General features: G+C 34.8%; 1 protein-coding gene across 1 annotated transcript in view; it reads left to right on the top strand.

Annotated features, from left to right (window-relative positions):
- The window catches only part of VEGFC (vascular endothelial growth factor C), a 120,261-nt gene that overhangs the window by 76,155 nt on the left and 19,202 nt on the right, over positions 1 to 24,904 (top strand). Inside the window, exons 2-4 of the mRNA XM_002745197.6 lie at positions 3,697 to 3,910; positions 5,481 to 5,671; positions 21,420 to 21,571. Of these exons, the coding sequence (XP_002745243.3) occupies positions 3,697 to 3,910; positions 5,481 to 5,671; positions 21,420 to 21,571 (557 nt within the window). The remainder of the gene's footprint in view (positions 1 to 3,696; positions 3,911 to 5,480; positions 5,672 to 21,419; positions 21,572 to 24,904) is intronic.

Genomic DNA, 24,904 nt, shown 5'->3' on the forward strand with positions numbered 1-24,904 from the left:
TAGGGGAAGTATAGCAACTACTTTTTCTAATAATTTGATCTGACTCTATTTTCAAGAAAGAAAGAAGGAAAACCCAATGGCAGTATACAGTTACTGACTTTGGTAACTACCTTATGAGAAATTAATGCCAATTGATAATTTGTCTTCTTAGGACACAGAGATGATATATGTAATGAATAATATGATAAATATTTTGTTTTAAAACTTTTTAGTAAAGTTCTTATATTATTAATCTGATCATTTGAGCAAGTAATCCTCCTTATGCTTTACCTTATAAAATTGTCTGTTGTAATATACATTTATTTTCAAATATGAGGTATTACTTGGGTCAAACTTTTAAAGATAGTATATGGATGATAAAAAAATTTATAAGCTTTTGAAGATATTTTATGGACAGTTAAAAATTTATAAACATTCCTTGTTTTCCAGTTTGAACATTAGGTTATTTTTTTTTCCCCCTCTCCACAAAATACAGATATATTGGACAAGTAACCAGATTTGCCTGTGACCCTTGGTGGCTACTTCATGAAAATGCAGTACAGGTTGAATATCCCTATTCCAGACTCTAAAATCCAAAATGCTCCAAAATATGAAACTTTTTTACATTCAACATGACATTCAGAGGAAATGCTCATTGGAGCATTTTGGATTTGGGTTGCTCAACCAGTAAAATACAACTATTTTAAAAACAAACAAAAATCCAAAATCCTTCTAATCCCAAGCATTTGGATAAGGATATTCAGCTTATACTGTGACCAGATGTTTCTTTTGATCTATTCTTGCCCATTATTTCAATTCTGATTATTATTGTTTGATAAGAGTATATGCTCCTAGGTAAAAGAAAACCTTTCATAATTCAAGTCTATGCATACACCCACTTATGAGTGAGAACATCAGGTGTTTGGTTTTCTGTCCTTGTGTCAGTTTGCTAAGAATGATGATTTCCTGCTTCATCCCTGTCCCTGCAAAAGATGTGGACACAGCCTTTTTTATGGCTGCATAGTATTCTATGTGTATGTGCCACATTTTCTTTATCCAGTCTATCACTGATGGGCATTTGGGTTGGTTCCAAGTCTTTGCTATTGTAAACAGTGCCGCAGTAAACATACATGTGCATGTGTCTTTATAATAGAATGATTTATAATCCTTTGGGTATATACCCAGTAATGGGATTGCAGGGTCAAATGGTATACTCCTCAAGGATCTAGAAACAGAAATACCATTTGACTTTGCCCATTTTTCTATTGAAGCACCAGTTTATTTTTTCATTAGTATATTTGAGTAATATTTTAAGAATATTAGTTCATTTTCATCTCATGTATATTGCAAATAATTTCCTACTTTGTTTGTAGTGTTTTCTGTTATACAAATATTTTCATTTTATTTTATACCCACTTTCAAAAGGCCTTTTTCAGCCTTAGAGTATAAGTATAATAACGTTTCTACTGTTTTTTTTTTCCACTTCTTTAGATTGCATTTTCCCTTTTGTGAATTTTATGCTTATGTTGCTCTCCAGTTGATCTGTTGGGGAACAGTGTTTTTTTCTCATAGATATAAATATTATTATAGTTATTTCTTATTTCTGAGCTTTACAATACAAAAGTAATTTGTTTTCCTTAACACTTCAAATAATACTTAATTGAAAGTCTCTGTCTGCCATCATCCCTTTCTTAAGAGTTTGGTGAATATCTACCATTATATTGTGTAAGGATGTTGTATTGCAGCTCCTCTTGCTAGACTGAACATGCAGGCCTGTTCTGGAAATTGGTGTGATCAGTCTGGGTTACAACCTGTCTTTAATCCCAGCTGACTTGTAGCGGAGAGTTCCAGGAACCTTCCAATCACACACAGTTCCGTATTGTTCCTGTTGTTCTAGGACTATTCAACAAGCAGAAACAAACAAAAACTGATCTGTGACATTTTACTGCAGGTAACAGTGACCACAAATATACCTGTACACTGGCTTTTCCCAACATTATTGAGGTGTGACTGACAAAAATGGTATATATTTATGGTATATGATATTTTGCTGTGCATATACATTGTGAGATGATGATCAGGTTCACATATCCATCTCCTCACATATTGTGTGATTTTTATAATCACTTTTACTTTTATAAATTTTCCCTTCAGTAGTAATCTTTTTAGATTCTGAAACACTTTTGAATTTTGTGTCAAAAGTGAGATTTTTGGCAAATATTTTATAAACATTTAATTAAGAAAATGTGAGAGAATATAACTTTCATTTAAACTAAGATCTCCTCCTCACCCACACCCTTCACGTATTCAGTAGAATTCTATCTTATATAGTTGTATGGTGTATCAGGAATCATCCCGTATATTTCAGAAACTAATACATTAATATAAGCATTTTTCTAACATAGATCTATAGAGATTAAGTGATATACTCAAATCACGCCATAAATGGTAGTGACAGGGTAAACCCAACATTCATAGCCAATTTCATTATCTAATAGGAAGCAACACATTTCGTATTAAGAATTGTCTAGCTTATTTTTAGGAGGCTCTGCTATAATAAGAAAACGAGATTAGATTATGTTTCTCATGATATAGTACAAAAATCACTTATATAGAATGACTTGGATTATGAAAAATAGAAGTGAAAAATACTTTTCAGATTTAATAGGATTTCAATTTTAAGGCAAATACATTATTTTTGTGCTTCAAAAATTAGAAAGGAAAAACTATAATTTGTTAAAATGTAGATTCTTCATCCATCTAAGAAACCATGGAGAGGTGGGGGACGGTTACCTGCATTTCTAACTGCTTGTTCATTGACTCCTAGTCCCACTAAACTTTGAGAACCAATGTCCAAAGTATTTACTTATGTATTTATATTTAAAATCTGGGATAATCATGACAATATAAAATAAACAACTAATGTTGTATTCCACTTGGCAGGTAGATAGAGCTATACAACTTTCCTTTTTCCGAATTCTAAAGTATAATTTTTTAAAAATTATATTTATTTCTTAGATACGGTCACTACTAAAATATAATTTGAAATGTTCTACTTAAATGAGCACACTTATATATGCAGTTAGTTGTTAACAAGATGATTTAGTGTTCTCTGAACTATTTCATTTTTATAAAAGTGGTGTTAATCTTGATGACAAAATTTTCTTTGAAATATTGAGCGATTCTGCCAAAATAAAAATCTTACTGTGACAGTGTTGTTGAAATTCCTTTCTTCATGTGATTATTTGTTCTGAAATAGCCCCCATGAAAGTAAAACTCCTAATCTCAAACATCCTGCTTAATTTTATTGTATTGTTGTTGGTAACTAAAAATGAAGCCAAGCATTAGGGCAGATTTCTGTGTAATTTTATCTGTTTAGTACGGTGATACAAATGAAAAAAATTCAAACTCAACAAATTGACCAATTACTTAAAAGAGCTGTGAATAAAACAAATAAGCTACTTTAAAATTATTTTATAATTGTATCACAAAATGTTTGTCCTAACAACAAAATATGTACTTTAAATTGTTTTGGTTCATACCAATTAAAATATGGTTATAATTTTACCAAGGAAAGTGAAGCAATTTAGAAGTATTTAATAATATATTTGTTAGGGATCAGAGCATAGATAATATTAAAACTGACGGTTTTAGAGTACATTTGTTTCTAAATCCCTTAAACTGTTAAGTAATTGATCTTGCATTTTTCTTTGACAGGCTTATGCAAGTAAAGATCTGGAGGAGCAGTTGCGGTCTGTGTCCAGTGTAGATGAACTCATGACTGTACTCTACCCAGAATATTGGAAAATGTACAAATGTCAGCTCAGGAAAGGAGGCTGGCAACACAGTACAGAACAGGCCAACCTCAGCTCAAGGACAGAAGAGACTATAAAATTCGCTGCAGCACATTATAATGCAGAGATCTTGAAAAGTAAGTATGAGAAAGAAAATGTATAGTAAGCCTTATATAACAGACCAGTGGAAGTTGCTAGCCTGGTTCTTTAACTTCAGTGTTTGTATCACTGAGTGCACCTTTAGGACAGAAAGCAAATAGAAAATAAAGAATTACTTCAAAGTGCAGCATTTTGTGATTTCACTTTGAGTATCAAGACCATTTCTTAAAATACAAGATAGATAGGTCCATGCATAACAACACACCTTTTCAGGTGATAGCCATGGGAAAATTTTTAAACAGATAGCTGTATTTAACACACTATACCTCTTTAGTAACTTAAACATTGTTTATCTCATCAAATAATTATGTCTTAATTTTCTGATTTGGATTTAGAAATGCTTCATTTGAAATCACCTTTTCAGATGCCACTTGTTGCCTTGCTGCTTCATAGCTAACTGGCTCAAAGTGAGACTTAGCTGATGAGATATCTAGCATAAAGCTTCACAAAAAAATGATCATGTTGCATACAATGTTACAGCATAAATTGGTGGGGTAGGACTGGATACAGAGGCTCATGTCTGTAATCCAAGCCTTTTGGGACGCCAAAGTGGGAGGATTGCTTGAAGCCAGGAGACAGAGACCAGCCTGACCAACACAGCAAGATCTCATCTCTATTTAAAAAAAAAAAAAAAAAAAGTTGGTGGAGTAATTTTAAAAAGTACTACCCTTCAGCTGGTAGCTCTTAATCGGTATAAAAGTTTGATATTGGAAAGCATTTTGAGGACAAAGGCAAGCAAACAAAATGACTTCACGGTTGTATAACCAGTAGTGTATGTCCTTTTCCAAAAATTCTCTTTTAGGGGAAATACGGGAGAAATAAACTAGTATACTTAGGAAGTACATCATTTGTAATGCAGAATTTAAAAAGTCAACAGTATTATAGGTAAGGCACTAACTGATCAGAAACAAAATTTCAAAGGAAAGCTGAAAGGGATAGGAAAAATTGACTTGGCCGAAGAAAGTTAGTTCAGAATGAGTCCAGTTGGTGGAAAATAACCTTGCATTTCACGTGGCTACTGCTGTGACATTATTCAAGGTTGCCAGAAAGTCAATCTGAGAAGGATTTTTATTTGAACCTGAAACCATAGCCGTCTTCTCGTATGCAACTGAGTTTTAAAGAAAAATAAAATTATATTTTTATTTGTATTGAGAGCACAAAAATTGCCCATACTATAGAGAATTAACATGAGAATCTCTGCACATATTATAAACATTCATATATTAAATTACCATTTTCCTAAGAAAGGAAAACCAAATGTTAGTGTTGTGGGATGTTGGTATACTTTTAATAAAGCACAATCCTAATTTTGCTCATTGCCTGGCTATAGCAATGAGTTTTTTAAAGAAAATATCCTTAGCTGTTTTTTCAATGTTACATCATATTCTCATTAACAAGTCAACTTAGGATCCCATCAGCGATCTCTTTAGTTATGTATTGTACTTAAATCTTAAAATCTGAAACTGAATGTGTGTAACTTGCAGTAGCTTTGGGCTTTTTCCCCTGGTGGTTTCGGTAAAACTGATTGGCTTCCCTATGACTTGACAGGTATTGATAATGAGTGGAGAAAGACTCAATGCATGCCACGGGAGGTGTGTATAGATGTGGGGAAGGAGTCTGGAGCTGCAACAAACACCTTCTTTAAGCCTCCATGTGTATCCGTCTACAGATGTGGGGGCTGCTGCAACAGTGAGGGGCTACAGTGCATGAACACCAGCACAGGCTACCTCAGCAAGACGGTGGGTATTGCCCATTCCTGCTACCTGCAAGAGCCCTCTCAGTCAGAACCTTTAACTTTGGGGATGATGTGCTTAAACTTCTGGTTGCTGGCCGGGCGCGGTGGCTCAAGCCTGTAATCCCAGCACTTTGGGAGGCCGAGGCGGGTGGATCACGAGGTCAAGAGATCGAGACCATCCTGGTCAACATGGTGAAACCCCGTCTCTACTAAAGATACAAAAAATTAGCTGGGCACGGTGGCGCGTGCCTGTAATCCCAGCTGCTCAGGAGGCTGAGGCAGGAGAATTGCCTGAACCCAGGAGGCGGAGGTTGCAGTGAACCGAGATCGCGCCATTGCACTCCAGCCTGGGTAACAAGAGCGAAACTCCATCTCAGAAAAACAAAAAACAACTTCTGGTTGCTTTAAAGTAACTTGGTTCAACTCAGGGTTTTCTTTGGGGAATGAAGTCAATTTTTCAGTATTTTGTGGTTTTGACAATACAGTGTCACAAAGAAAGTAACTGATGCTTTGTCACTTTGCAAATTCTTCATATAGTGGAGTCAAAGCCTCGTGAAGAAAACGATAAATAACATACATATGTGTATACATGTATGTGTGTGTGTGTGTTGATCTTGAAGAATAAACAGTTTCATTTGGCAATAAAATACTTTTAAATGGTTAAGCTTTCTGATGGTGGAGATAACAGTGCAAAGTACATACTCAAAGTGTAAAATTTAATGCATGTGTTCTGTGAAACAGTGGTATAGTATTGAAATAAGCCATTTCATTGAACAAATTTATTGTCTTCCTTTTAAAAGCAAAGGAGATACCTCTGACATTAGGTTTCAAATGTTTAAAAAAAAAACTGGGAAGTTGATCTCATTAAACGTTAAGCTTCTGATAACCAGGAAATGTCACTTAAGCTTGGGTGTGGATTCGGGCTTTTCAGACCAGACACATAAACCGGCTTTGCAGGTCTTCGTGGTAGAGGAGGCTGGCTGTGGAACATGCTTATGTGCTAGTGTTAGCCATGGAGGTTTGTTTGAAACTGTGTGTACCCCTGGCCTCTGCATGGAAGTGATTGGAGAAGTCCAGTCCTGTGGGCTGGGCTGGAGCAAACTTATTCCAAAAGACAAAGCTGTGGTTGTCCTAGTGGGCTTTCCAAGCTGTTTCGGGAGTTAGACTAATGTATGTAAACCTGGCTAAATTCAGAATTGTTCTTTGACCTTGAGAATGAAAAATGAAATTGTATGAAAGATGTGGTGTTAGATTTGATTTGTATGAGGTGGTATGACAGAAAATTAATGTTTCAATTTTATGCAAACTTTAGCTGATCTTCATGGCGTTCATTAATAAAACCTACTCTTATTTCAATGTAAAATTAATAGAAATCAGAGTTAAGATTACTGTCTCAATTCCATGAACTACATTCTTTTCTGCTAGTTGAATATTTCTAAAATTGTAACTGTTATGATCATTTGGCCTCTGAGTTTGGAGACATTGTCTTATTATACAACCCAAATTAATTGCTTTTTTTTTTCCAAAATTGAGGTTCTTTATATTGTTCACCTACTCGATATGGAAACAAACCACTCTAGATTAAGACTTGCAAGAAGAAACAAAAAATAAATTATAAAGCTAAATTTTCCATTAAGCTTGCCTCTGTCTCAACTCTAAAAGTTAAAAAAAAAAAATTAAAAAGTGATACTTTGGGGCCTTCTTTCATTTCTATCAGTATCATAGTTAGTTCAGCTTACCCAGATGCTGTTCTTTCTGATTATTTCCTAAAAGCACAGTAACATAATTTAGGGTTCGTTGCAACATGTATTCTCAAGGAAAACAGTATGACTCTAAACATAGCTATGGATTTAGAAACTTTACCAGAAAAACATATGGTTGTGGGAACATGATAATATTCCAGTGGTAGACAAAATTCTAATATTTTTAATAGACTAACATATTGGTCATAGCAAAAGTTTTCCTTAGTTTTATCCTCCCTGAATCTTTATCAAACAATAGTAAAATAAACAATAAGACATTATAGTTTTATATTTACTATTCTAAATAAATTAATACTACTTTAACGGGTTTTGTTGGTATTAGGTGTTTACCCTATCATAATCCTGAAATCAAACAGTATTGCTTAAAATCCTCTAAGTTTTAGAACTACATACTTTTAAATAAATTAAACAGAAATATTTATGCCAAGCAGATATTCTCTGAAAGGTAATATTCATTTTTAAAGCCTATTAATAGTTGAAATGTTTTTATATTCAAGCCACACCCCTTAAGAGGAATTTTGATATATTGAGTCTCTTGGGAAAAAAAAGTCATTTCCTTTTAGAGAAAATTAAATGTGGATGATTTAGGAATTGAAATATACTATTTTTGAAATACTGTTAACAATATATATTTTAAAGTAATTCAGTTAAGCAACATGATGTATTCTAGATTATATCTGTAATATGGTGTTTGATTTAAATCAAATAGTAAACCAAGGTGCTTTGGATACTCTTTCCAACTAATGAAGTAACTTTCTCTCTGCTCTTCCTCCTTCCATTTTCTTTCTTCCTAATCTTTTCTATAAATTGTTTTCAAGCATCTTTTTTAAAAACATAGGTCTGGGGATAGGCATGGTGGCTCACGCCTGTGGTTTTAGCTACTGAGGAGGCAGAGGCAGGAGGATTGCTTGATCCCAGCAGTTCAGGGCTGCAGTGAGCTAGGATTGCACCACTGTACACCCAGCCTGGGTGACAGAAAATGACCCTGTTTCAAAAACAAAAAAACCCACAGACCCGATGTCAGTCTCCAGCATAAAGGCCTTTCAGTGATTTCCATTGCTCTTAAAATAAGACAAAAATCTTTTGTAAAGGTGATATTTATTGATACATCATATGATAGCTGTACATATTTTGGGGGCATGTGTGATATGTTGATATCTGTACAAAATGTGTGATAATCAAATAACGGCAATCGGGATATCCATCACCTCAAACATTTATCTTTTCTTTCTAAACTCTACAGTTCTTCTCTTGCAGTTTTGTTTTGTTTTTTAAATTTACATGTGTTGTTCACTACAATTTCCCTGATGTACTATTGAATACTAAAACTTACTCCTTCTATTTACTTGTGTTTTAACCAACCACTCTCCATCCTGCCTACCCTTGCCCTTCTCAGCCTCTGATAATCAATATTCTTCTCTCTACTGCTATGAGATCCACTGTTTTAGCTCCCACGTAAGTGAGAACATGCAATATATTTAAGACCACATCTTTATCACAACCTGCAGTCTCTGGCCTATATCCCTCTTCAGCATCATCTAACATAAACTTGATCTAGTGCTTCCAATGCTGTAGGCTTCCTCCAAGTCCTGGGCATCATCCTGTTTCCTCTGCTCCTGGGCCCTAGTACACACACCATTAAGTTAACCTGGCCTTCCAGTCTCCTCTTTCCTGAGGTGCTAGTTCTTCAGATCTCAACTTGGGTGTTGAGTGGCTTCAGCAAGCTCTCAGGCAAGACTTTCTGACCTATTTAGATGAGACCCAGTATTTGTAGGAAATGCTTTATAGTTTCCCATACTTTTAAAATACTATTTACCATAGCTTATAATCACATAGTTTATAATTATATAGTCATTATTAATTGATTAATGTCTCTCTCCTCCATGAAGGCGAAAACAGATCTGTTCACTAATTGGTGCACAAATTCCTTTTATTACCACATAAAATCTGTAGACCCCTACGTGAGAACAAATGAAAATATAGACATATCCACAGCATTTTCTCCCACAGTTTTAGGGAGTTGCTTTGGTTCCTTGACCCCTAGCCTTTTTCTTTTAAACCAGGCTTAAAACTGCTATGATGAAGAAGAAGAATAATAAAATAGCTGATAATTCACTTGCATAATTTTCAAATAATGAATCTTTTTGCCAAACAAAAGATTATGCTGTCGGTTTAGCTTGATCTTTTAAAAAGGCTCTGTTTCTGGAGAGGAACAGAAAAGATAACTATTTGGTACTGGGCTTATTCCTGGCTGATGAAATAATCTGTGCAAAACCCCCCATGACATGAGTTTAACAGACCTTCACATGTATCCCCAAACCTAAAATAAAAGTGTGTGTGTGTGTGTGTGTGTATATATGCTTTTATATATAAAATAATATATAAATAAATAATGTATAATAAAGTATATATGTAAAATAAAAGTATATAGATATGTTAATTTTACAGATAAGGGAGAAAATTATTCTTTACTTTTTCATTCAGTAGTTAATATGAGCAAAAGCAACATTCTGTTTTTCTCACTGTTGGTTTACCAAATAAATGCATACTTTACATATGGGCCAAATAGATAACAGGCATACCTGAGGTAAAATCTAAACTTGGAAAACAGAAAATCAGTACATTGTTAATAAGCAAAGTAAATAAATTTAGTCTTTCATTAACCATTAATGGTGTTCCTGTGACTATGGCATATTCATTTTCTACATTAGTCTAATTAAGTGTCATATTAATCCAATGGGTATTAGAGTGAAAGTATTTATTCAAGGGTAATAGTGTATGCTCAGTAGCTGAAAAATTGCCCTATCAAGAGGGAGGCCTTAGAGAGGTTTAGGCTTTAGAAATTGCAAGGCTTGGCTGGGAATGGTGGCTTATACTTGTAATCCCAGCACGTTGGGACGCCAAGACGGTCAGATCTCTTGAGCTCAGAATCCAAGAGCAGCCAGGACAACATAGGGAAGCCCTGTCTCTCCGAAAAAGTATAAAAATTAGCCAGGCATGGTGTTGCAAGCCTGTAGTCCCAGCAATTTGGAGGTTAACTGAGGTGGGAGGATTGCTGGAACCTGGAAGGCAGAGGCTACAGTGAGCAGAGATTGTACCACTGCACTCCAGCCTAGGTGACACAGCCAGACCCTGCCAAAAATGAAAAATGAGAAAGAGCAGAAGTTGAGAGAGAGGGACAAAGAATAAAGAAAGGGAGAGCAGGAGAGAGAGAGAGAGAGAGAGAGAGAGAGAGAGAGAGAGAGAGAGAGAGAGAGAGAGAGAGAGACAAAAGAAAGGAAGGAAGGAAAGAAAAGGAAAGAGGAAGGAAGGAGGGAGGGAGGAAGAAGGAAGGAAGGAAGGAAGGAAGGAAGGAAGGAAGGAAGGAAGGAAGGAAGGAAAAAGAAAAGAAGAAAGAAAGATTGCAAGGGGCTGAGGGTAAGATGAGCATTTATTTTAAGCTGCATATAGGTGAAATAATTTTGCCTAGTATCCTCAGTACTTAAACATCAAATATTTGCTATAAGAAAGGTTTCTTCTTTTGATCACATGGAATCATTTCTTGCTGGATTTCATGTCTTTCACCTCCCAACTTTGCAGAATTTAGGCTTACTTTTATAATAGATTTACAAAGTTGATATGAGTTTTCTCAGTTTCCTCCCAATCGTCTGCTTGTTTAAAAAAAATCAGTATTTGCCTCTGAAATTTCTGCAGTTTGTCTTGGTTTTTTATTGGTTTATGTCATTTTTTAGTTTTTTTCTATCATTTTGATAGTCTTTATACTTGCAATAATCGCAATATTTATATATCTTTAATACAGTCATATTTTAAAATTTTATAGCATTAGTTTTTATTTTGTCATTTTAATTTTTTAAAGATTTGATGATTTTGAGAATTAAAAATTTGTAGTTATCAAAAACATGGTATTTCTCCTGAGAATTCAGACCTAAGAGACCTTCTCTCTGGACTCTGTAACTCTCCTTGTGTTTTCTCATCCACTTTTTTTTTTTTTAACTTTCCCCAAATCTTTCTTTCCAGTCAGTCTTCTCTCCTGATTTCTATACTGCCCACTCAACCTTGTGACTTGGCTTCCCTCAGACAGGTCAGTCTGTCTCACTTCACAGCTACAACCTATTCCATACCACCTCTCCCAAACAGACAAGTAAGTGAATCCAGTTCTTTGCCCACCATTCTCTGTCTTCGTAAATAACATCATCATTCAACCCGTGGATCAAGCCGAGTTATTCTTCGTTTCACTAAAACTAATTGCTATTCGATCTACCTTGCAGACATCTCTAGGACGCATCCAGTGTTCTAGAGTCTTTCATTAACCATTAATGAAAGGACCCATCCGGTGTCTCCACACTGCTTATCCCAACTCTGATCTAGGTCACATTTAGCCCTCACCTAGACCATTCCTCTTGGACAAGCCTAATAACTGGTCTCCTACCTCCATTCTTCCTTTCCTCCAATCCATTTGCCACTTTTTATCAGTGATTTTTTTTTTCTTTTCTAAATGGTAAGCCAGATACTGCTTAAAAACTCCTCGATAACATTGCTTTACTGGGACGGAGCCAGCATTCAACTAGTGGGGTGATAAACTTGTCTTTTCTAATTGGTTTGTTCAGGCCAGCATCTGTTCAGATGGATTGGTACAGATGTTCTACATTGTCAGTGATTTGAATAGAACTCTTCTTTCAGTCAAAATCCCTTAAACATAATTTCCTGGACCCTCAATGATCTGGATGCTGCCTAATGTCCAGCCACAAATGCCAATGCTTTTCCTCACAAAAACTATTTACCACCAAGGTCCAAATTCTTTTCACTTCTTGGATTATGTCAAGATCTGTCATCTCCAGCACTGCAATGATTTACCTTGTGTATCTTTAGGCCAAACATGAATGTCACTTTGAGAACATTCTGTTGTGTGCTTCCGGAGCATCCTTTGTTGCCATATTTTAGCAATATTACCTTACCTGTCAGATTGTTTCCTTTGTTTTATTCCTTAGGTTTTTGCTTTTTGTGTGTGTGAGATGTAGTCTCACTCTTGTCGCCCAGGCAGGAGAGCAGTGGCACAATCTCAGCTCACTGCAACCTCTGCCTCCCAGGTTCAACCAATTCTCTTGCCTCAGCCTCCCAAGTAGCTGGGATTACAGGCATGCACCACCATACCCAGCTAATGTTTTCCTATTTGTGGTAGAGATGAGGTTTCATCATGTTGGCCAGGCTGGTCTCAAACTCCTGATCTCAGGTCATCCACTCACCTCTGCCTTTCAAAGTACTGGGATTACAGGTGTGAGTACTGCACCCAACCTTACTCCCTAGGTAAGGTTCTAAGCTCCATGAAAGCAAAGATTGTGTTTGCTTTTTACACTGAAGAATAACACAGTAGTTAGCATATAGCAAACACTTGGAAATGAATAAAATGAATACTTGAATAAAAAGAAACAAATTTGGGATCTAAGGTCAAATTTTGAATATGCTGAGTTGAAAGAGTCTGAATAGTGTTTAGGTGGAGATGCCAGAAGGTTTGATATATAATTCTAAAATTCTGGAACAATGCTTGGATCTTTAAATATAGTTTTGGGAGGAAGCATCATACTAATAAATGTAATTTGAAGCCTGGTGTGGTTATTAATTCTTAGGATATTCATATATCAGAAGAGAAGAGCAAACATTAATACCAGGGAAAGCCAACATTCATCATCGGCTGTGCCCTGCATTTCTCTCTTTGATTTTGTATTATCATGCCCTTCTTTATTCAAAGGATTTGCTTATTTCTTTTTAATAATCTAATGGATTTTTTTCTTTTTTGAGATGGAGTCTCGCTCTTGTTGCCCAGGCTGGAGTGCAATGGCATGATCTTGGCTCACTGCACCTCTACCTCCTGGGTTCAACTGATTCTCCTGCCTCAGCCTCCCGAGTAGCTAAGATTACAGGTGCCTACTACCACACCCAGCTAATTTTGTATTTTTAGTAGAGTGGGGTTTTACCATGTTGGCTAGGCTGGTCATGAACTCCTGACGTCTAGTGATACACCTGCTTCGGCCACTTAATGTGCTGGGATTATAGGCGTGAACCACCAAGCCCTGCAGATTATTTTAATTTAAATTTAGTTAGGCAAGTGCATATTCTACACCCATTATGTGGTGTTCACACTATGTACTAAAACCATACTATGCACTAAGTGTAGGTGTACATTGATGTATAGATCCTGCCCTAATGGAAGTAACAAACTAGCAAGGGAATTCAACATTTATCAAGTAATAAAAAGTAGTGTAAGTGTTTTGAAAGAAAAGTACAAAGACTTATGGGGATGCATATCCAGGCTGTTTACAAAGCAAGGGAGAGTGAGGCATAAAATTCCTGAAGGCAGAAAGGCAGTGTTCCTACATTTTTACTACTATTCCAAGTTCTGAAAACATGTACTTAAGTAACACCGTTTCCTGAGTTCATTCAATTTATTATATTACCAATGTAGTATGAATGAGAGTGTGTGACGATTTCCTTCCAATATAAAAGGAAGTCCCTTCTTGCTGTATTTTCTTAAGGTAAAATTTTTAAAAAATAAAAGACTCATTTTGTTAAAAGAGTTCCAGAAATACACACTTTTTAACAAAGCCACCAATTGGAACGATCTAAATTGTAAGATCAGTGTACCTTAGGTAGTGTTAAACTCAAGTTTTTTATAGATACTTCATAGAAATGTTTTTTTCATGGAGCTCAATGAAGGGCAGGTTATCAGAAAGGGTGAGGAAGCCAGCTGTTCCTTGAAAAGTAAAAACACATGCACTGAGCATTCCAGAGTGTACTGATCAACAACTGCTTCAAAGTCCTCCACGCAAATATCTGAGTGACTTTGAAAAGTTGAGGAGATTGGATGTCTTTTTGGCCGCTTTCATAAACATACACTTTGAGTGTATTTTCTTATGAGAAGCTGATATTTAAGAGATGCAACCAAAAAGTAGAAAATGAATTGTGCAGGGGGTAAAATTCTTTGGTGACGAAAGCAGAAGCAGAAAGTCCTCTGCTTTTGAGGCACACATTTGGATTAAAAAGTTACTTGAATGTTAGTATTTACCTTGTATATTATACTAAATCTAGGAAGTAATAAAGAAGACAACTCCATCTGCGGAGCCTCCTTGAAACTGGCGTGGCTAAACAAAGCTCAAGAAACTAAAGATTCTCTGCTGTGTTCATTTGTGCCAGACTAAAGAAGCCAGTTTAACCTGGAAGCTAGGTCGCTGTGAACTAATTCTGATGTACAGGAGCAGCATTATTTTAAATTCTGCATTGCCATCTTAAAAAAAAAAACAGCTACTTCTTTTTCATTATTTTATAAGGCAATGATATGAGCATGCATATTAGTAAAGACATGCTCAATTATATTTAAGGAGAACGTTTTATAAAATTTTACAGCAAAAAATATTTAAACCTATGTAAAATAAGCAACTATATAATGAAACTTAGAAGTGTTATTTGCACCGCAGTAAGAGATATTTCTTCCATTAATTAAACAGAATACTGCATCAGTCTAGGAGATAATTTATTACATTTCTAAGTACTCAGCACGTGGAACATGATTTTCATTGTATCTTTAGCAAGTTAGTATTTGGCAAGCACAGTTGTTGGAAATGAGGTTGTATCCTGGTGTGGAAAAAGAACTCTATACCAGTGCCGGTTATCAGAAGTTTCTTTAAGAATAACATTTGCCTGAAGAACATAATGAATGCATCTGTGAAAAATGCCACTTTTTTTTTCAACCCAAGGTACAATGAGATTCACATATTTTATTCAGTATTTCTAAAACTCTTGAATTGAGGTTTTTATTTTAATTGTGGTACTGTATATACATTTTATGCTTAACAGTATGTTAAAATTAATTCAGTACCAGATTTAAATCTGTTAGGCTATCTGTTATTCCATATTCTTTCCCAAACCCAATGTAAGTTCCATAGACCTTTTATAGCTGGCCATGTGGTTGCAACCCTAAGTCAAAATGCTAAGACCTTTTCCCATTTTGGGGATTATTTCTTTAAATGTTGTGTAGTTTTAAAATCTGATTATACAGTTATTAATCAGATTCTTCATGGGGGTACATATAGCTGTACTTAATAGACTGAAGTTTAGAATATTTAAATTTAAATTTAATATGGTAGAAAGATTTGTTCTGAAGAGAAACTGGTTATATTTATGATATAATGAGTTTTAAAGGAAGGCTTTTTTGTGTGTCATATTTGTACCCACACAAACATTACTTTAGAATTTGGTACTAAATTATAATGCAAGATCTTCTCAGTAAGGAAATTCTACACCTTTTTCTTGAATAGCCTGCAAGATAAGTACAATTAGGAATTGTTGCTCTACAGCCGTTGCTATGCTGGTATAAACAATCTATTGTTTCAAAATGTGGCTTCATTTGAGGTCCATTCTTGTTGGTGAGAATTGACTATTAAATATTCCTGTTAAAGAATGCCAGTAGATTATAGCTGGGAACCTCTCAGTTGGAAACACTTACCACTTCCTCTTGTTTATTATAGTTTTAAAGAATATATAGTCAGATGTTTTTTTTCGGTTTCCAACCTTGCTTAAATGTCTTTTATTAATATGTCCTTTTGATCTTCTCCTTAACAGGCAATTGATATTTTATGCCTAAAGTATATATCAGTCTCCATAATGAATTGTATTATTACAACTTTCTGCGTGTCCTACATTGGACAGAAGTTAATATTATTTGTTGTTCAAGAACAATTCACTTTATTGTATAGAACTGTTTTAGAAAAATTATAATTTCAAAATATTAAACTATAATGGATTATATTATCAGTTAAATACATTATCAATAAGTATTTACTAAATAAACATACATACTTGCAATTATTAGCTAGTGCTGGACATAATACATAAAATTTACATTCTATAAACTTAAATGTAGAACAGAAAATACTATTATATACACAATAAAGCACAAATAGTCTAGTAGTATTGTGATTCATGTTTTATTAAAACAAAACAGTCCACTTACTGTTTCCAACATTGATATGTTTGGCTAGATCTAAACTCTTTTGAGAGAAATTCTAGGTACTGGGTTAGTTCAGATTATTATTTAATGGAAAGAACAAATTGCATACGAAGTTAAACTTCAGTGTTTATGGTAAACTACTTGGTATTTGAGAAATTTACCATAGTATCTCTCTCTCTCTCTTGGTGTGTATATTTTTTCTCATTCACCCTCACTGTGAGGTTTCTTTTTTAGTAGAAACAGGGTTTCACCAAGTTGGTCAGGCTGGTCTTGAATACCTGACTGCAAGTGATCAGCCCATCTCGGCCTCCCAAAGTGCTGGGATTACAGGCATGAGCCACCACTCCTGGCCCTCACTGTTAGGTTTCTGATCAGCTGCACAGGGGCAAGGTCATTATTGATGACTGTTATCCTGAGATAATAGCATAGAGCTCAGTATCATGTAGGTACTCAATAAATAGTTATTGAAAACTAAACAAGAAAAGATTATAAATAGAAATTATAAAACTTCTATTTCAGAAATAGAAAATTCCAGATTTTATAATTTCTATTTAATCTGGAATTCTTTTTAACAAAAATGTAACTCAATCTTGGCTGATATGAATGATAAAGGAGAAGAGGAAGAAGAGGAGGAAGAGAAATCCAAACACTACACTGAAATCACCATTATTTTTACCCGTTTTATAGATAATGAAATGGAGGCTTAGGGAAGTTAGGTAATTTTTCCAAGTCACAGAAATAGTAAATTGCACATCCACGACTCTGATTAAAGGGTGCATCTCAAGACTAAGCTCTTGTTTATTCTTACATATTTAGGGGAGACATGAAGTTGCCAGTGATTTGAAAACAATATGTGTTTATTTTGGGATGGGAACATAGGAGTGTACAACGCATTTCTAATTATTATTTTTTCAGTTCAAAAAATGTATATTTCCTAGCACATACTATCTATTTAGGAAAAAAGCTTATGGAGATTCTTAGTAACACAGGGATTAAATATAGCTATGTAGAATTCACAAAGGGGTTCTGTAAACAACAACAACAAAATAGAATTTACTATATTTACTGAAAAGGCAGTAGAAACTGTAATCATTTCTAAATGATTATAAAGTGATATATCAAAATTTATCGAAATGATAAATAAAAGTAAATCAGTATACACACGAGACCAGTACAGAAAGAATTTGAAAAATTAAAGAGGCTTCTTTAGTATGTGACAAGAGCTAGTTTAGATACAATTATGTCTTAATACACACCCAGACGGCGTTCTCCCAGTAGATGTTACTAATTTTCCTGAAGTTGGTAAATGAATAAAACTCAACTATCAAGACTCTTTCTACTTTTAATATTATCAGAGGTATCTTTCTCTGGACAGTTAAATTTTTTTCATGGTGGTGTCATCAAGTAGAAGGTCAAAATTTGGGAACACAAGATGTGTTTCAAGAGAAGAAAAAAATTTTCCAGTCTCTGTTCCTTTAGATAAAATTAACTGAATTCAGCCTACCAATTGCTACTTAGACACACAAAAGAGAAATGAGACTTCAGTTATTAAGATTTTGATTTTCTTTATTCCTTTATTTTGTTTTTTGATTTCCTTTATTTCCTTTAGGAAATAAAGAAAAATTTACTGCAACAAAATTTTCTCTCCAACTGTACTTCCATTTTACTACTTATACAAGTCTTCAACTTAGAGGAAAAGACAGTTTTCTCTAAACAGTGATTTGGTTTTAGTGCAATTTTATCTGCCTTCTTATCCTTTTAGTCAGTGTATAAGAAACACGTTTCTTGCAACCTTTGAAAGCATAGAGCCACACTTAATTTTCCAGGAAGATGCTTTCTTAATGTGAATTAACTATTCTTCATCTCACCAGAACATTCTTCAAAGCCGCCGTTCTGGAATTCATGCTTGGTACCCATGGGTGGATCCTGATGTGTGAATATTTTCCACCCAGGCATGGATGAAGTTTCTCCATAATCACTGATCTTGCTCACTGCAATCTGTCTACTGTTTGGAAAACAGACTGGGGTGGAATCTGGAAGAGTAGCCATCAGTGGGAGCAGGAATCATTCTGCAAAGGGTTAGGGGTGGGAAAACATAAACTCTTTTGTTAGTTATCTCAAATAGTGCCTTACCTTCACCATCAGGCTCTATCCTGTCTTGTTTCACTGGAGACAGTGCCAAATTCTGCAGTGCTTACTTATTACTTTGTTTTTGAATTGCTATAAAGGGATATCTGAGACTGGGCAATTTATAAAGAAGATAGGTTTAATTGGCTTATGGTTCTTCTGCAGACTGTACAGGAAGCATGGTGCTGGCACTTGCTCAGCTTCTGGTGATGCCTCAGGAAACTTGAAATCTTGGTGGAAGGGGGCGCTGGTGTGTCACATGGCCAAAGCACAAGCAAGAGAGGGAAGGGAGAGGTCCCAGACTCCTTCAAACAACCATCTCTGGCATGAACTAACAGCAAAATCTCACTCCTTACCAAGAGGATGGTGCTAAGCCATTCATGAGGGATCTGGTCCCATAACCCATTCATCTCTCACCAAGTTCCACCTCCAACATTGGGAATCACACTTCAACATGAGATTTGGAGGAGACACACATCCAGCATATCAGATTACAAACATTGTGTGTATAAGCAAAAATGTTTCGGCTGGCCAGAGCCACTGGAGCCCTTTCCCTCTAGTCACATGGACCACCTCTTCTTGTCCCTCCATCCCCACCGCTCCTTCCTTCCTACAGCCCCTGTCCTGCCACAGCCCTTGGAACCATACCGGGTGCTGGTTATCTCCTCTCAATTCTTGTTATATTTGATTTTCCAGAAACATGGCCCTGTAACCACACACACCTGTTTGAAACTCTCCCCTCTTTCTCTGGCACCCCTTGGTCTGACAGTCTCCCCTCCTGATGCTCCATCATGGTTCTGCTTCTTCCCAGACATATTCACTAGTTCTTACCACCTCATAGATGTTCTTGTGCCCAGGTTTCTATTCTTAGACATTTTCCTCTTTTCATTTAGAGTGCTCATCAAGTAATCTCATCAATGTCCAAGACTTCAGTTACAGCTTAAATATTAGTGAGTTTTCAGTGGGTCTCCTAAACTCTAGATACATATATATGACTGCCTACTAGACATAAATTCTTAGGTATACCTCCCTACCACCTACATTATTACAGGGCTTAAATAAGCGAATTATGAATTATACAAATATAAAAATTAAATAAGTAAATGTATAAATTTATTAAAAATTGCTTCTTTTAAAAACCACTTTATGTCTTCTATAGTGCTAGTTCTTAATGTAGATCCCATAGGTGTTTAAGAGATAGAAAAATTGTAGCTTATGAAGACACTGCAGAATTCTCTCTTAAAATAGGCATATATAGTGCAAAGAATTACTGTCATCGCAACATTTCACCTAATCAAAGATTTCATCCAACCTGTATAAACGAATTTCTTCTTAGAGAAGAAACTGGTCAAAATCATAACAGTGGCATATGCTGAGGTCACATGGTGAAGTTATCCATGCAGAACAGGCAATATTGTGAAGAATACTTAAAATCTTGAGAATTTATGCAAATAATAATAACTTCATTTAGCTTATATAATCTTTATAACAGTTCCAAGAATAATGAGTCAAATGTTGTCCTCAGTTTACTGATTATCAAAGAAAATTACAGCTTGAAGAAGTTAAATAAATTTTCCAAATTTATGCTACTTATGAATGGGAGAGCTAATGAAAGCCTCTTGTCTGGGTGTAACCCTGTACCTATTTCTTCTAAAGTATATTGTTCTTATCCTAAGAAAGTAGCTAAATTTTTAAATGAATATGTAAGGAATACATCTTGAATGAAGACTGTGTGCATTTTATAATTTAGATATTTCTGTATTCCATTATTCAGAATTCATTTTAAAAGTCTCCTTGTTGGTGTGGACAAAATTGGCAACTAATCCTATCCCGTAAATATTTTCAGTGGTCTTCAGCTGATGGCATGAAATTTCAGCAAGGCCCAAGTCACAAGCCTTTGAAGTTTGCCATCTTTTTTTACCACTGCTCAGATTGTCGTAAAGACACCAAGTAATACGTGGATCAATTATAGTTGAATGACTACAAGTTGATCTTTTTACTAGTAATAATTTAGAGTTTAAGAACCCTAGGAATTTAAATCTACTTAGTTTTACTTAGTCAATGGTGTGTTTGTATATTTAACTTAAAACATTGTTTTGGAGAAGAAAGAGAACAAATAAAGTTCTTCGCTGTAAATAAGGCATTCAGGAGACGAGTTAAACTAAATCTTGACTGTAATTCAGAATTGTGTAAAATGCTCTACCTTATTTTAAGCTTATTATTTTCATAATGTCTTTGTCAAGATAGCAGAAACGTGGCTTTATCTATTAAATTATAAATGTGTTTTCTTTTCTTTTAAACATAATCCATTTATAAGATCTGAGAAATGTAAAACTACATCGAAGTAGAAATTTAATGAAAATTATCTTTACATCTGTATAATTTATATCTATGTATTCAGTTTATTTAAAGTAAGACAACCAAGAATTTCTGGGTTGTCCAGCCAATAGCTTTGCTCTTAAATCACAAAGATGTTTCTGTGTGTGACACTTTTTAAATCCCTGGAGTATTTTAAATGTTCATATCAAAGCATCTATAACTCTGAAACAGTTTGTTTTTTTAACACATTGGTCTGTCACATCTCTGCTCTGTAATCAGTGGTTGGTTATCCTAATTCTAATACGCTTCATAACTGGTGACGTAAGATACACACATGGAGTATGTATTACTGTGATAGACGATACTGGTTAGGAGCAAGACAGTTTTTACTTTGTAATCATAGAAAGCTTAGTGTCCTGCATATGTTATGTGACGCTACTTACATAGAGCAATTCTCACTCTTTTTCGGACTCCAATATTTACCATAAAAGTGCTTTATAGCATCTACATAATTTTTTCTTCTTTTTGTCCCTTCTTTGTAGTTATTTGAAATTACAGTGCCACTCTCTCAAGGCCCCAAGCCAATAACAGTCAGTTTTGCCAATCACACTTCCTGCCGATGCATGTCTAAACTGGATGTTTACAGACAAGTTCATTCCATTATTAGACGTTCCCTGCCAGCAACACTACCACAGTGAGTATGAATTAAATCTATTTTTTTTGCATCCTCTACTAAGATTATTTTCAAGTAAACATAAGTTTATTGAAATAACCTTTGTGAAATTTACTATAATATACTCTGCTTCAAATACAAAACAAAGACAAAATTTTGTGTAGTATACCTTGAAAATAAACTGAAAATTACAAATCAGTGGGAAGTCCATTTTATAGGCAAAGTAATTCATAATATAAAAGAAGTTTGTCTGTAGAATAAAACACATTCTACCAGTGCTCATAAAGTATCAGTGAGGTAGCTTAATTAACATTTATGAAATCAGGTATGCTAACTCATAAATTATATTAAAGCTCAAAACATTTCAGCTTTGATAAGATTTTAGCCCAAAACAAAAAGTAAATATAGTTTTATATCTATTAGCATTCAATTGCTTTCTTCAATCTCAAATACAAAAATGTATATCCATGTTTCTTATTTCAGCAAGATTTGAATAGTGAGATAGTTCTTAATTAGTTGAAAAAATTTCTCTTAATATCATTTAAAATTGACATTCAAACCATCATTTGTTATTCAGGTTTCCTTTCCATCCTATTTTTTTTGGAGGGGCAGATGGCAGCATATACTTCATGTGATCATATAGAACTCAGATGGAGCATCGTGTTCTGACCCTGTGAATAGCCAATAATGAATTAATATGTATTACCACCTAAGACCTGAGAACTTTCTGCCCCAAAGTAGGGATGCAACCCTTTGTTCCTTAGGATATCTAGTGCATAGGGATGAAACTTGCATAACTCCAACATTTGTCACAAATATTCACATAAATTGATTCAAAAACATATATATTATAAACAACTTAAGAAAACCTTCCATTTTTAAAAGACTCAACAGAAAATGTAATATGCAAACCATGGTCTTCCCCACTGAATCACTTTGTACTGCTCTGCTTAGTGTGAATGATAGGGGGATCCCTGGTTTGTCTGGGGACAGTGTAGGAAAACCTGGAGGACATCCGAGTTTTACTGAAATAGATCTGTCCCCTTTTATGTGAGAAAGAGAAGATCGTACATTTGTGAATAAATTTATGCTGACACTAGCAAGAGACTACTACCACCTGAACTAAAGAGGATGCCATATGTGCAGTTTCATCCCTGCAGGTATGAGAGTTCTGTTCATCTTCCTCGGTCCTGAGGAGAAACCCTCAGTGACTCATGCATTCTGAGAGCTTTAGCCATTATCTCCATACTCATGGTTTCCATAATTATATTTGAAGATCTAACCATATTTTTGACTTACAATATTTTATCTAAATCTATCTTCCATTGCTATGTTTGTAGGTATAAGTACAAAGAAAAAGACTTGTTAAATCCTTTATTTCTACCTTATTCATGGCAGTGTTTTCTTATTTTCTTTGAGGCCTTGAAATCACAGAGTTGTCATTACTTCTTCTATCTCATCTAAACACGATTGATTATTTTGCAGGAGGGGGAGACAAACTAAAGTTATATGTTCCAAATGAAAGTTATATTTCATTTCCATCACTGCCATCTCATCCTCTGTGCGTCTCTGATTTAATGCAGTGATAGTAATACCAGTTTTCAAGCATCAAGTCTTTCTCCTTTTGTATAATGTCACTGTTTTATGAAGCTTAAAAGGCATCATTTCCTTCATCTCATCAGAAACAGTGACTTTCAGTTGCTCAAAGAACTGAGCACAGATTTCTCACCATTGTTTTCTGGTGTCAGGCTTGCTTTCTTGTTTTGTCTTCCATTATTTACCCAGTCTGTGTTTCACCAAGTCCGATTCCCGGAATGCCAAGCTCATTTCCTGCTCTGTGTCTTGTTTCTATTCTGGCACTATCTTCCTTTCTGCCTTTCCAAAGCCCTTTTCATTTCTCAGAGTTCAGGAGTTCAGGTAAAGGTCTTTCTCCTGCATTTGCCTTTTCCAAATACCACAGCCACCTTTACTTCTTGAATACCCATAGCACTTACTGGATTAACTCATCCTCACATGGCTTTGCAAATGTTACATGTGGAACTGGATTTTGAGAGTGTTTCCTGGAAGTTATGTCCTCTGCAGTCAGCTAACAACACACAAAAAACCTTGAGCTGTTCCTGTGCCCTCTGCCCTTTACCTGCATTATATGTCTGATTTAACCCTTAAAAAATTCATCCAGAAGGTCAGCAGCAGCATTTGCCTTATTTTACAGATGAAGGAGGAAATCACACTCCTTAGCTGTCGGCTAAGCAATGTACATTAATGCTTGTTAAATAAAATAACTGATTTGTCTGGATGTATTTTACAGCATTTGCTATGTTTTCATAAATACTTATTCATATAACTACTATCCTATACATTATTTGAGGTCATGAAGAGGCAGGAAGCTACAGAAAAAAGAGCCTGAATCTTAGAGTAAGCCATATATGATTCTGAATTCAGATTTGCCACCCATTCATTTTTTGTGATTGGGTAGGTGTTTTATGTCTCTGAAACTCTGTTTCTTTACATATAAACTGTAAAGATGTAAAGAGGATTGAATGAAGTACTGAATGCTTACGCAATGCTTAGCAGAGTGTCTGCTATCCAGAAGGTAGTCATTAAAGGGCAGATTTATTATTACCATTAATATCCGTGTCTGATTCATTTCCTCATCCATGTGTTTTCAGTATTTTTGAAACCACTATCTACAGTAAGAAATACATTTTATATTCCAAACCAGGATGTATGTGGTATACACACACATACACACACAAATCGATATTAAAGAGTTTTAAATTAGACTACCAGATTACTTCATATATAATGTTATGTATAAATATTAAATTAAAACAGATTGTCATTTAAAAATATTGTCCTTAATTACAGTGCTGCTCAAGCTTTCTCATTATCACAACTCCAGGGATCCTTTTACAAACATTTTTTCCCCAATCACTTTCCCCCTAAAATTTTAATATCATAAATATACTCTGTCCCTCTTTATACTGTATGTATCTCTGGGCTTTATACATAAAAAGGAAGTACAAAGTACTTTCTTATTCAATATAGGATTAAATGACAAAATAAAATGTTTAAGTTAATGTTTAAATTAAAAAATTTTAATGTCTTAACAGCTAATATAAATTTATAATCATACTTGCTGAGAAACTTTTAAGGTAATCTATTTTCTTACATAAATTGTAATATATCAAATTATATATGCAAAGTAGTAATTTATCTTAATATATAATACAATTATAATAATCTATAAAAATTCATTATTTTTCCAGCAAAAGTAAAATCATTTTAAAAATAATTTCTTTAAAGATATTTAGAGAGCTTAACTATTAACTTTGTTCAGTATAAGGCAACTTT

This window comes from Callithrix jacchus, chromosome 3 (assembly GCF_049354715.1).
Source record: "Callithrix jacchus isolate 240 chromosome 3, calJac240_pri, whole genome shotgun sequence".
Lineage (NCBI taxonomy): Eukaryota > Metazoa > Chordata > Mammalia > Primates > Cebidae > Callithrix > Callithrix jacchus.